The sequence below is a fragment of the Dunckerocampus dactyliophorus genome, chromosome 10, assembly GCF_027744805.1.
Source record: "Dunckerocampus dactyliophorus isolate RoL2022-P2 chromosome 10, RoL_Ddac_1.1, whole genome shotgun sequence".
In the NCBI taxonomy this organism is placed as follows: domain Eukaryota; kingdom Metazoa; phylum Chordata; class Actinopteri; order Syngnathiformes; family Syngnathidae; genus Dunckerocampus; species Dunckerocampus dactyliophorus.
The window spans coordinates 11,255,866-11,269,950 of NC_072828.1; the positions used below are offsets into that span (position 1 = coordinate 11,255,866).

The following is a 14,085-nucleotide window of genomic DNA, read 5'->3' on the forward strand; positions in this document are numbered from 1 at the left end:
GTTAGGGTTCTGCAGGATGATATCAGGGCATTATTGGAAGATAACGCTGCCTTGTGCACTGTTGTCAAGGAAGCTATAAACCATATGGAAGCCACCTCATGTACTGATCTTAAGGACGCTAAAGACCCCAGGGAAGAAAATAGAGCATTATGCAATGATATCAACATTCTACAGGATGATATCAAGGCACTATTGAAGGACAATGCTGACTTTCGCACCACACTTGAGGAAGAGAAAGAAGAAAAGGAGAATATCAAAGAGCAAATTACAAACTTCATTGATGAGATGGATCAGATGGCACGAATGAATGATGTGGTCCTCACAGGGCTCCAAATCAAACCCAAGTCAAGAGATGTTCCCTCAATCAAGCAATAGATTGCTAACTTCCTACAATCGAAGGAGGTGGATGTCGATGTCAACAGTATTGACACTTGCGTCCCACTCCATGGCAGAAACAACACCACATCTGTCATCATTAAGTTCACCAACAGGGAATTCAAAACAGCACTGCTGAAACAGGGAAAGAAGCTAAGAGGCACCAACGTCTACATGAATTAGCATCTCACAAAACGCAATTCCGACATCGCCAAGAAAGCATGAGACCTGAGGAAGCAGGGAAAGATACAAAGCACTTGGAGCACTAACGGGAAAATCTACATCAAACTAAAAGGAGGTCCAGGAGTCGCAAGAGTGCTTGTTGTCCAAGACATCAGTGATCTGGGAACATGTTAAAGATCATATGACTATATATCAACAGGAGAGGAAGGACAGGATAAACAGATAAACAGAAGGAAAGGAAAAGGAGGAATTTTTTTTTTTTTTTTTTTTTTATCATTTGTGTACCTGTATACTGTATATGTGTATACTGTATATGTATATATGTGCGTACTTGTGTAGGTACAGATGTAAGTGTATATATATATGTATGTGCGTGTTTGTATGTGTATGTACACACATGTATGTATTAGCAGTTGATGTGCTACAAAAAGGCGATAGGATTAAATCAGCTCTGCTCCTTCCTACTCCTTTTCGGACATATGCATGTTCGAAATTAAATTAAACCAGATTAAACCAAATAAATAAAAGCCAAACATTATGGGAATGTTGAGAACAAAATCTACAAGAAAAAAGTTGAAATAGTTGGAAAATTAAAACAACATTTCTGATGTGTTTGTTGTTTTAATTTTCCAAAAACGCTGTAATTTTAGGAGAATGACGTCAAAATATTAAGAAGAAGAAACTCTATACTATAAATATTAAGAAAAAAATATGTTATTTAAAAAATTTTAATATTATGAAAAAAAACAAGTTGTAATTTTTGGAACATTAGGTGGGGGAAAAGTTGTAATTTTATGTGAATAAAGTCATATATATAATATATATATGACATATATATAACAAATGTACACAAAAACACACACAAAAAAACAACAGCAAAAATGGGAAAAAAAAGAGCAACGAGTGAAGTTGATAACAATTAGGCTTTTTCACCTATCTTACAAAGCTGAGATGCAGTATTTTCTTGAAATATATATATATATATATATATATATATATATATATATATATATATATATACATATATACATATATATATATATATATATATATACATATATACATATATATATATATATATATATATATATATATATATATATATATATATATATATATGTGTACAACTTCTTAGCATTACCAAATTTTGTGACCGTTGCATACTTTCATTTAGTATGTGGCCCGCAGTGGAAAATATTTGGACACCCCTGCTTTAGTTCGATTCGCAGTTGCACGTTTGAGCATCGCTTTATTGTCAATAGTTTCACATTTCTTTCCAAGTGAATTGTGAATTACGTAACTGATCCAATGTTGTCACCAAATATTTACAGAGGATTGTGAAGAGACAAAAGCATGGCTGTCATTGCCCTAATGCTGCACTGTTCATTCAGCCATGAAAAGAGCTTTTGATGCTGCTTCTCTTCTATCTGCTTTTTTTTTTTTTTTTTTGGAGCATGTTGATCATTTTCTGCAGCAGATGATTCAAGGGTTTATTTACTGGGAAAGCAACAGCAGACATTGTCTGAGGATTTCAGTGCGATCAGGAGGTGGCCTCGCTGTCAGGAAACAAAAAGGAGGATAGCGCTAATTAACAGTGAGTCATCCGTAATGGCTGGCGTTTTAATAAGATGGCTTATAGGAGCTGCTGAGCTCAGCTGAATGAACCGACGCATCAGGTCTTCCACATGATTGCACTAATTGAATGAACTCCTCGGTCACTGCAGATGTTGAGCTTTTAACCAAGCTGAAGCTGTTGACTTCTCCAATTAGGGCTGAGCCTGAGTGACAGCTGTCTCCACCCGGTAGCTGTTTACAGATGCTGTGTCCCCAGGATGCCCGTGGAGACGCGCTCGCTCAGAGACTCGTCAGCCGTGGGTCGATTTCCAAGCGTCAACCTGGCTTTGGCTGACGATGACGAGGAGGCACCTGAAGGAAAGGACAATGCGTGTCGGCGGTGGCTGCGCGGCGTCGGCCTGTGCTGCTGTCCCGAGTCGGAGGAGGACGACATCAAGGACACGCTGGTCACAGCGGTGGATGATGGGGAGGCCGGCGAAAAACCTGCGACGGAAGATAGCGAGCTCAGCGGTACCGACTTGGCATCTCCCACGTATTGTTTATTGTCTCCGCCTAAACTCCAATGTCCTCCGTGCTCCATTCCACAGAGCTACCCCTCAATGTGAAATCAATAGATCTGATGAAAAATGGCAAAATGGCACAGAACCGCTTGGAGCACCACACTGATCTCTACCAAAGCGACAACTGTATCGTGCGAAGGGGACAGACATTCGTCATATGGCTCACGCTGTCTCGGCCTTTCAACGCCAACGCAGACAAACTTCACCTAGAACTGAAAACAGGTCAGTGCATCGGCCCTCTTCACAAAACAGCCTCCAGAGGCATGTGTGGGATGCCAGTGTGCGACCACGTGGGCCGCCCTTTAATCTAAAGATGGCAGCTGTTAAATTGGACGGGCGGGAACCTCTCGAATGACTTCCCGAGAACGCCATGTTCCGCCGACATGTTGGTGGGTTTTTACGCTGGCGGTTCTGCTCGTTTGGCAGGCCGCGTGAGTAAAATATACTTCCACTGCATTATTCTGTGGGAAATTGATGGAAAGCCTGAGAGAGACAGAGAGGAGGGGGTTGTGGTGGATTTTTTGGCTACTATTGCTATGGTAACAGCTCCGGTTGCTATGCTCCGGAGAGGAGAGCTCAGATGCTGAGCGCTCGGCCCTGCGCTGTTGCTGCGAAATCCCTTCCAGTGACAAGTCACCACCGCACTCCTGCCACCGGCCACAGTGGCAGCTTCCTGTTTACACACTATGGCAGATGTGAGACAGGAACGGAGGACAAGGACATAGACTCATCCGGCAATTATTGCCATCTACAGTATCTCACAAAAGTGAGTACACCCGTCACATTATATTTTCCCACTGGACAAAATAAGAAGAAGTAAAGTCGGATATACTAGTCAGCGTACAGCTTGTATAGCGGAATACATTTACTGTCCACTGAAAATGAGTCTTCCCCCCTTCCGAACCCTCCCGCTGGCTTGACATTGACGTTCTTCTCCGATTTCGGATCAACAGTTGCAATAAAAGTGTCCTGTAAACATGAGATTAGATCGCAGGTTGAAGCCCTAAATATGCCTCACACACTTACTAAACACGTATTTCAAGTGTAAATGAATGGTAACGTAAGATGATCTATGAACACATGGAATCGGAGTCACAGTGTACGAGTTATATACTGTATAAATTTCACGTTTGCGTCTCACAGCAGCTATGGTGCGTTCAAGTGAGGAATCAGCGCTTGATGAAAAAACATCAGCCACGCATTGCAGTCAGTAAACGTAAAAATCGCGGGCTTTTTTTTGTTGTTGTATATGAATGCTGTGCATTTGACCTGTGTTATCATGTATTATAATGGTGAATAATGCTAATAGTAAAGCTGTGTCATTATAAGCAGAAGCTCCTAATTAGGCTCTTTATTCTTTTGTTAGGATGAAAAAACACAAACGAGGGACCACTTTTCCGCTGTCCCAGCCTGTTTGATGTAAAAACACAAAGAGTCATCCAGCTGGCAGCTTATGCTGGTTTGCAGGCGTCGCTGCACTGCTGATATCTGTGCACTGCAAAACCCCGCAGCATAACGCTTAAGCACACCGCCAGGCCTAAAACAATAATGTGCACAGTTTGAACATTTCAATGAAAGTCAGTGATTTGAGCTGATCAACAGGACTTTGTGGTTTGTGCAATCTGCGAGAGGCAGGCCACGGGCTATAATTTTCAAGATGCGGCGCGGTCTGAAAGCATTCAAATGGCGGCACGCTCAGACAATTTTGCTATTCCCCACAACGTCACCTGTTGCGGGATTGAAGGCGAGCGTGATGAATGGCAACTAAGTTTCTGTGCATTCTGGTCGACTTGCAGAGATGGTACGTAATGCCTGCTGCATGCACATTAAAATGGGGAAAAATAGACTTGTATTGCTGTCCTGCATCACTGTATTACTCTTAATCATTACAATCAAATAGGCTGACTGCATTCCCCGACATGAGTGTGCTAAGATAAATTCAGCAATCCGGCCCAATGGTCCAGTAATTTGGCATCAAGTGCATCCGTGTCACTATAAATGAGTCAAGCAGTCTGCTCTAAGTGGAGAGTAGCACATACTGTTTAGTATGTGTTATATATTATATAAAGCATCACCTTAATATAGGACACAGCCATTTTAAAGGTCTCCTATTGTGAAAACGTGACTTTTTAATGATGTTCTAACAGTAGTATGTGTCCCTACAACACCAAACGTGGGAAAAATATATCATCGCCCTCACTTGTTTGCTCCACTTTTGAGAGAAGAGGCGCTGAAACAATCTGTTTTGTAGCTATGGGTTTCTAATGATGTCCTGAAGGTAAACCCTCCTTCCTCATGGACGCGATACCGCATCTGACCCGCCCCTAGCTAGATGAGCCCATGCTGAGTAAACACACACCACTTTGGAAAAATGCAGGCTTTGCTACACATCTTAAAAGAAAGCCTAGCTATTCATCAGTCAGATCCAGACGCGCTGTAAGTCAGATTTGTTTTTTCTTCGGCTAACAGGCTAACCTAGAATGGTGTTGCTGTTAAAATGTGAGTGTAATGTAGCACCGTAGCTCACATAGCTATGCTAGCGTTGCTAACGTTCATGCCCGCCTGTCCCATTCCTTAATGTTACGTTGTCGTATGTGATATATGGCATTTATTATATTGTGCAGAGTTACAGTGTACCGTAGAGCCCCACTTTCAGTGGGGATTACCACCAGCGAATGCCGAAAATCCGGTAGTGATTGGGACGGCCATAAAAATGGCTATTTTTGACACACGGCTCTCAATTTCGGATCGACATTTGCAATGAGAGTGGCTGTTGCAATTATTCGATTAGATTAGATTAGATTAGATTAGATTAGAACCCTCCACTGATCTCTCCAATTTGCTTCACACACTTTTTGAAAGTGTAAAATGTATCGGTAATTGATATGATTGATAATTCATTGAATGAATGATAATTCATTCATTAGTGATAATGATAAGATCACCCATGAACACATGAAACCGGAGTCACAAAAAAATAAATAAAACATGTTTTTATAGTTTTACAATTATTTTTGCCATGCAAAATAACACTGAAAGTAGTGATGCTCCCATCAGGGTTTTATGCTGCCAATTCCGATACGATCATCCCTGAGTGAAATCGGCTGATACAGATACCGATCACATAGATTAACTGTACATTTTTCAGTGATTTATGATGGGGGAAAAGTCAGGACAATTCCAAGGTATTTTCTTATTTTTCTTATCTCTCATGACTTGCCTTGGTTTTTTCATTTTGTGATTAAGTTCATTGTGACATTTTTGCAGAGCTGCTGGATCTATCTATCTATCGATCTATCTATCTATCGATCGATCGATCGATCGATCGGTCTCTGTCTGTCTGTCTGTCTGTCTGTCTGTCTGTCTGTCTGTCTGTCTGTCTGTCTGTCTGTCTGTCTGTCTGTCTATCTATCTATCTATCTGTCTATCTGTCTATCTGTCTGTCTGTTTTTCTGATTTTGTCCAACTTTCAATTACCAACATGACATATCTCCTGTCGTGGAATTAACACCGCCGCCACGAGTGGCTACCTTTCAAGCAGCTCTGTTTGTTTATTCAAGCACATTTTTACGTGCCATGAGAGCGACGTCCCGCATGGGCGTGATTCCCTGTCTACCCATTGATATGGAGGCAGCAGAGCCGTGGCGAAGATGAAAGTCAAGCGGCTAGAAGGAAGCGGAGATTCAAGCCTTCGGTACTTTCTATTATCATGGGAAACGTGAATTCACTACCGAGCAAGATCGACGAGCTGGCAAGAACATCAAGACCTTCAGGGAGTGCAGTTTATTTGTGCTTCACTGAATGGCTAACAGCTGGCATCCCGGATGCTAACGTGGAGCTAGCCGACCTCAGGGCAGTCAGAGCAGACAGGAACACAAGAGCCTGTGGAAAGCGCAAAGGAGGTGGGCTTGGACTGTATGTGAACAAACTGTGGTGTCATCCTGGCCATGCCAACATTAAAATGTCCACCTATACGGCATTGATACCAAAACTTGATATCTGCCGATATCACATTTTTATGCCAATATCGGACCGATAATATCGGTGGGCCCATATTATCGGACATCCTTAATGCTAATGTTATTATTGTAAATATTTCTCTTTCTTCACTTTACTGTGCATTCATGGCTGTGTATTGTTGAGTCTTTTTGCCAGAAAGCCTTCTCTGCGTGACGTCACAGCCAAGATGGTGGCCGTTGAGAAAACTCACTGTTTGATCATCACAACTTCACTTCACTCGTATTTTATAGTTGACAGCAGTATGACAAACACATTTTATACTTACATGAGCACTTTACAACTACAGACACACAAAAGAGTGTGTTCCCATTTCGGCTCACTAAAACTCTTTGAAACTGTCTCAATGCCAGCACAAGGCTGTAGACATTCCATTCCATTTTCCTCCGCTTATCCGGGTCCGGGTCGCGGGGGCAGCAGTCTCAGTAGGGAAGCCCAGACTTCCCGGTCCCCGACCACCTCCTCCAGCTCCACCGGGAGGACACCGAGGCGTTCCCAGACCAGCTGTGAGACATAATCCCTCCAGCGTGTCCTAGGTCTTCCCCGGGGCCTTCTCCCGGCTGGGCATGCCCGAAACACCTCACCAGGGAGGCGTCCGGTAGGCATCCGGACTAGATGCCCGAGCCACCTCAGCTGGCTCCTCTCGATGTGAAGGAGCAGCGGCTCTACTCTGAGCTCCTCTCGGATAACCGAGCTCCTCACCCTGTCTCTTAGGGTGAGTCCCGCTACCCTACGAAGAAAACTCATTTCAGCCGCTTGTATCCGCGATCTCGTTCTTTCGGTCATGACCCAAAGCTCATGACCATAGGTGAGGGTGGGAACATAGATCGATCGGTAAATTGAGAGCTTTGCCTTCCGGCTCAGCTCTCTCTTCACCACGACGGTCCGGTACAGCGACCGCATTACTGCAGACGCTGCGCCGATCCGCCTATCGACCTCACGCTCCAACCTTCCCTCACTCGTGAACAAGACCCCGAGATACTTGAACTCCTCCACCTGGGGCAGGACCTCATTCCCAACCCGGAGGGAGCAATCCACCCTTTTCCGACTGAGAACCATGGCCTCGGATTTGGAGGTGCTGAGTCTCATCCCAGAAGCTTCACACTCAGATGCAAACCGTCCCAGTAAACGCTGCAGGTCACAGCTCGATGAGGCCATCAGGACCACATCGTCTGCAAATAGCAGAGATGAGATCCTAGTGCCCCCGAACTGGACTCCCTCGACACCTTGGCTGCGCCTAGAAATTCTGTCCATGAAAATTATGAACAGAATCGGTGACAAAGGGCAGCCTTGGCGGAGGCCAACGTTCACCGGAAACAGGCTTGACTTACTACTGGCAATGCGAACCAGGCTCCTGCTCCGGTTGTACAAGGACTGAATGGCACGTAGTAGCGCGCCACCAATCCCATACTCCCGGAGCACCCCCCACAGGACACCGCGAGGGACACGGTCGAATGCCTTTTCCAGGTCCACAAAGCACATGTAGACCGGTTGGGCAAACTCCCAAGTACCCTCCAGGACCCTTGCAAGGGTGTAGAGCTGGTCCAGTGTTCCGCGACCAGGACGAAAACCACATTGCACCTCCTGTAGCCGAGGTTCGATTAACGGTCGTACCCTTCTCTCCAGCACCCTGGAATAGACTTTCCCAGGGAGGCTGAGGAGTGTGATCCCCCTATAGTTGGAACACACCCTCCGGTCACCCTTCTTGAAAAGGGGGACCACCACCCCAGTCTGCCAATCCAGAGGTACTGTTCCCGACTTCCACGCAATGTTGAAGAGACGTGTCAGCCAAGACAGTCCCGCAACATCCAAAGCCTTGAGGAATTCAGGGCGAAACTCGTCCACCCCCGGAGCTTTGCCACTGGGGAGCATTTTGACTACCCCAGATACCTCAGCCACGGTGATGGAACTGTCCGCGTTCGTATCCTCAGTCTCTGCTTCCTCTAGGGAAGGTATGTCAGTGGGATTGAGAAGGGCCTCAAAGTATTCCTTCCACCGCCCAACTATATCCTCAGTCGAGGTCAGCAGGCTCCCGTCCCCACTGTAAACAGTGTGGACCGGGCACTGCTTCCCCTTTCTGAGGCGCCGGACGGTTTGCCAGAACCTCTTCGAGGCCGACCGAAAGTCGTGTTCCATGGCCTCACCGAACTCCTCCCACACCCGAGTTTTTGCCTCGACCACCGCCGAAGCCGCGTGCCGCTTGGCCTGCCGGTACCCGTCAGCTGCTTCAGGAGTCCCACAAGCCATCCATGCTCGATAGGACTCCTTCTTCAGCTTGACGGCAGCCCTGACCTCTGGTGTCCACCATCGGGTTCGGGGCTTGCCGCCACGACTGGCACCGACCACCTTGCGGCCGCAGCTCCGATCGGCTGCCTCAGCAATGGAGGCACGGAATAGAGCCCATTCGGACTCGATATCCTCGTCCTCCCCCGGGATGCAGGAGAAGCTCTGCCGGAGGTGAGAGCTGAAGACTCGACGAACAGGAGACTCTGCCAAGCGTTCCCAGCACACCCTCACTACACGTTTGGGTCTCCCGGGTCTGTCCGGCATCCTCCCCCGCCATCTAATCCAACTCATCACCAGGTGGTGATCAGTTGACAGCTCAGCCCCTCTCTTTACCCGTGTGTCCAAAACATGCGGACGCAGGTCTGATGATACGACTACAAAGTCGATCATAGACCTGCGGCCTAGGGTGTCCTGGTGCCATGTGCACTTATGGACATCCTTATGCTGGAACATGGTGTTTGTGATGGACAAACTGTGGTTCACACAGAAGTCCAACAACATCACACCGCACGGGTTCAGATCGGGGAGGCCGTTCCTCCCAATCACGCCCCTCCAGGTCACACTGTCATTGCCCACATGGGCGTTGAAATCTCCCAGCAAAACGACAGAGTCACCAGTTGGGGTGCTCTCCAGCACCCCTCTGATGGACTCCAGGAAGGCTGGGTACTCTGAACTGCCGTTTGGCGCGTACGCACAAACGACAGTCAGGACCCTTTCCCCAACCCGAAGGCGTAGGGAAATGACCCTCTCGTTTACCGGGGATGACTCCAACACAGAGGCACCGAGCCGGGGGGCTACTAATAAGCCCACACCAGCTCGCCGCCTCTCCCCTGCAGCAACTCCAGAGTAGAACAAGGTCCAGCCCCTCTCGAGGAGTTTGGATCCAGAACCCAAACTGTGGGTCGAGGTGAGTCCAACTATATCTAGTCGGAATGTCTCAACCTCTCTCACAAGTTCGGGCTCCTTCCCCGCCAGAGAAGTGACGTTCCATGTCCCAAGAACCAGATTTGGCCGCCGAAGACCAGGTCGCCTAGGTGCCCGCCCTCGACCGCCACCCAAAACGCAATGCACCGGACCCTTATGCTTGCCCCCGCAGGTGGTGGGTCTACGGGGGGGAGATCCCGTGTGGCTTCTTCGGGCTGAGCCGGGTCCCACGGGTGAAAGCCCGACCACCAGATGCTCGCCTGCGAGCCCCTCCCCCAGGCCTGGCTCCAGGGTGAGGCCCCGGTATCCCACTTCCGGGCGAGGTGCGGTCTCTCCTTGTGTGTTTATTCATAGGGGTCTTCTGAATCACTCTTGGTCTGGCCCGTCACCCAGGACCTGTTTGCCTTGGGAGACCCTACCAGGGGCATATAGCCCCAGACAACATAGCTCCTAGGATCACTCGGGCACACAAACCCCTCCACCACGGTAAGGTGGTGATTCACGGAGGGGAGGCTGTAGACAACACATGTTCAATACACTGTTGTGGGACTTTTTGGATTGTTGAAAAATCGGATAGTATGGGACCTTTTAATCCAACATGTTGAACCACAATTATCCATTGAAATGTGGCCAACACATGTTTAATGCAAACAGAAACAACACTGATGATGTAGCCACGTTGGGCACCAGCAGACGTATGCGCAACTGAGTGAGTTTCTGCCTTCTTGCTTCTCAATAAGAAGTGCAGATTGTAATTTTATGCAAAACATGAAGTTGTTAACTAACGTTATCGTTCCAGACATCTCGCGCGGCACCACTCGTGGAACCGGCCGGCAAATTACTGTCCTTGCAAAGATTGCTTTTTAGAGTGCAGCTGCAGCTGAGATCAAATGATGGTGTGTGTGTGTGTGTGTGTGTGTGTGAGAGAGAGAGAGAGTGTTTTCAGTCAGTCTAACATCTTAGTGAGGACTTGTTGGTTGGTTACTGCTACTCTAGAAAGCGTCTTTGGCCAGTTATGACCTCCTTCTATCTCGGCGAGATGCCTAGAATCAGAGTTTTTTTTAAATATGTAATATATACACATAATTCGGTACATCTTCACATTCTAATCAGCTGCATCAAAAATGAGAACATGGTATTTAATCGTCATATATGTACTGTATTACTGTGGCTGCTTTTAGCAGTGGTGTAGAACATCATTTACTGTGTTAAAAAGGAGATGAAGTGTGCTGTTTAGCACTGCAAGCGATCACCTTAATAATAAATAAACACCCATGAGAAAAGTGCTCCACTGACAGTGTCGATCAAAAGTGACTAGTGGGCCTTATTATTTTTGCAAACGTGGAATTTTTTAGACCAGCATGTGTGTGACGGCGCTTGTCAAAACCTTTTTTTTGATGCACTTTTATGTGCAGACATACACTGTGTGTGTGTGTGTGTGTGTTACTGCGTTAATGATGCCACTACACTAGCCTCCACTGGTGGGGGGGTCCCATTTCATGTGGGGGTTAACTGAGTAAGTAATGGCGGATCCCTGCTAGTATAAGAGTGCATTACAGTATGCGTATTTGTTGTTAGGACAGCACATTCAGACGTTCTTGTCCAAACATAGCCAGCGAGGTCGGAATGCAGGTGTGTCTTCAAGTGAATAAATACACATATTCTGAAGCGCATGCTCGTCTCTGAGGCGTAGCGAGACTTGTTCATGCTGCATGTCTCCCTTTACCTCCCGCCCTCAGGGCCTCTGCCAACGGTGTCAAAGGGAACTCACATCATCATCCCCCTGGTGGATGTGCCGCAGGATAACCGCTGGCAAGCCGTCGTGGTGGAGCGGGACGGCGCAAGGATGAAGTTGTCGATCAACTCCCCGGCCACCGCCGTTGTCGGCCGCTATCGGCTCCAGGTGGAAACGGAATACCCAAGTGGCCAGGCCATTTCTGCGCACGAGCCTGCTAATGACATCCATCTGCTGTTCAACCCCTGGTGTGAAGGTAAGAAAAAAAAATGCTGACAAAATCACACCTGATTACAACTGATCACTGTCCAGTTGTTTTGGTTTCCAGCAAGTACTCAGGACACCAAATATACCGAAGAGCTATTCCTGTTAGCACTTTGTCCAGGGGCACATTACTGTCAGCCCTTAGTGGCACATGCTGATTTTCTTAACTGGCCTATTTTCCCCCTGTGCACTACAAATTTGCATAGCAACAAGTGGTTGCAAACACGAAAGAACATTATTATCATTATTATTATTATTATTGGGCCACACGGTGGTCTAGTGGTTAGCATGTTGACCAACACAGTAACAGCCTGGAGATCGGGAAGACCTGGGTTCGATTCTCCCCTGGGTATTTCTGTGTGGAGTTTGCATGTTCTCCCCGTGTGCGCGTGGGTTTTCTCCGGGTACTCCGGCTTCCTCCCACATTCCAAAAACATGCATGTTAGGTGAATTGGTGACTCTAAATTGTCCATAGGTATGAATGTGAGTGTGAATGGTTGTTTGTCTATATGTGCCCTGCCATTGGCTGGCGACCAGTCCAGGGTGTACCCCGCCTGTCGCCCTAAGTCAGCTGGGATAGGCTCCAGCATGCCCCCGCGACCCTAATGAGGATGAAGCGGTATAGAAGATGGATGGATTATTATTATTTTTGGAACACATCTATGACGATGAACCTGCCCTTTAGCTAAAACTGCATATCTGTTACGAAGTTTGTTTTTTTTTTACAGCAAGTGTATTTGACAAAAATAGCTTTTAAAAACACACTTATCTGATCTTTAAACTTCAAGTATGCATTATCACATGTGCAAAATGCATTTTAGGGCACTCTGTTAAAGAACTGAAATGTCAAAATTGCACAAAAAAAGCCACGGAATTGGACATTTTACATTACATACTGTATATAACATAAACATAAAATCCAAATTTAATGTAGAACATCAATTCAAAAAAACAAGAAAAATCTAAATTGAGCAAAATTTTGAATTAGACATTTCACAGCACCAGAGAGGAACAGTATATGTATACCAGTATAACAACATAACCGTCTAACGCACAGTGTCGTCTTTCAAAGAACACTTTACTAACAGCACTAGAGTCATCACACAGCAACTTAATACTCAAAAGGTGTCTATAAATATATACATGTACCAATACGAGTTACAAATTTTACAAACCCAACATTTTAAACATTTTAACATTTTCCCATAAGGTGTTGCGTCTGAGCAACACATTCATTGGGGCGCTGCAATGACTTCACCTTCCCTCTGGGATTTCGGCTCTGGGTCTTCTGGCTCCCTCTGGTGGACATTGCAGCACCATTTTCTATGCTTTCTATGCTCCTCCAATGAAATGGTTCTCTCAAACAAAATGGATTACGGGAACACTTTAAAATGTTGGGTTTTTTTCATATAAAACTTGTATTGATACATGTTTCTATATTTCTGAGGTATTACATTTGAGTGTAGTTGCTGTGTGATGAGTTTAATGTTGTAAGATGAAACCGTGAGTCAGACTGTTACGTTGAGTAATGACCTTCTGCAATTTCCAATGGGTTGCCAAGCTTGTTGTGAGTTTTTTCATAGCTCGTGATTTCCTCATGTCAAATAAAGAACTGGCTTGTCCTCACTGACTCGTGCACGCCAAAATGTGCCAATGTGCCACTTTATGATGTGAACATGTGCGGCTAATATAAAAACAAATGTGATTTTCCCTCAAATGTGGTTTTGCCTCTAAATATAGTGAGTGCGGCTTATACACCAGAGTTTATGGTAACAAAATGAAATATTAAGACCACACAAAATTGGACATTTCGCTTATAGCTTATAGCAAAAACTGACAAGAAACATAACAGCTGCATGTTTAAAAATGCATCAAATATTAAAACAGATCTAATGAATACAGTCCCACACTTCACTGCACATGGATGTTATACATACTGTACGTTGCATTGTGCCAGGTGACGCAGTTTTCATGGACGCCGAAGAGGAGAGGAAGGAGTACGTCCTCAACGATGTTGGACGCATCTACTATGGCACCCAGGACCAGATTGGAGTCCGTACGTGGAACTACGGACAGGTGAGCGTGTCAGTCGGTGTGTGCCATCATTGAATGGAAAGCAGACACTCACTTGCTGCTTTTGTTGGGTTTTTTTTGTTTGTTTTTTTT

At 45.9% G+C, this 14,085-nt stretch overlaps 1 protein-coding gene across 9 annotated transcripts in view; it reads left to right on the top strand.

The window, feature by feature from the left end:
- Nucleotides 1-14,085, top strand: part of LOC129188479 (protein-glutamine gamma-glutamyltransferase K-like) — a 51,392-nt gene that overhangs the window by 8,800 nt on the left and 28,507 nt on the right. For 6 of the 9 annotated variants that reach the window (XM_054789069.1, XM_054789061.1, XM_054789063.1 and 3 more), the window contains exons 2-5: nucleotides 2,365-2,643; nucleotides 2,721-2,915; nucleotides 11,660-11,911; nucleotides 13,877-13,995. In XM_054789069.1, coding sequence (XP_054645044.1) covers nucleotides 2,391-2,643; nucleotides 2,721-2,915; nucleotides 11,660-11,911; nucleotides 13,877-13,995 — 819 coding nt within the window. In that variant the 5' untranslated portion in view covers nucleotides 2,365-2,390. Of the gene's footprint in view, nucleotides 1-2,328; nucleotides 2,644-2,720; nucleotides 2,916-11,659; nucleotides 11,912-13,876; nucleotides 13,996-14,085 lie in introns of all 9 variants that reach the window. The other 3 variants (XM_054789066.1, XM_054789067.1, XM_054789068.1) reach the window with 3 other exon arrangements.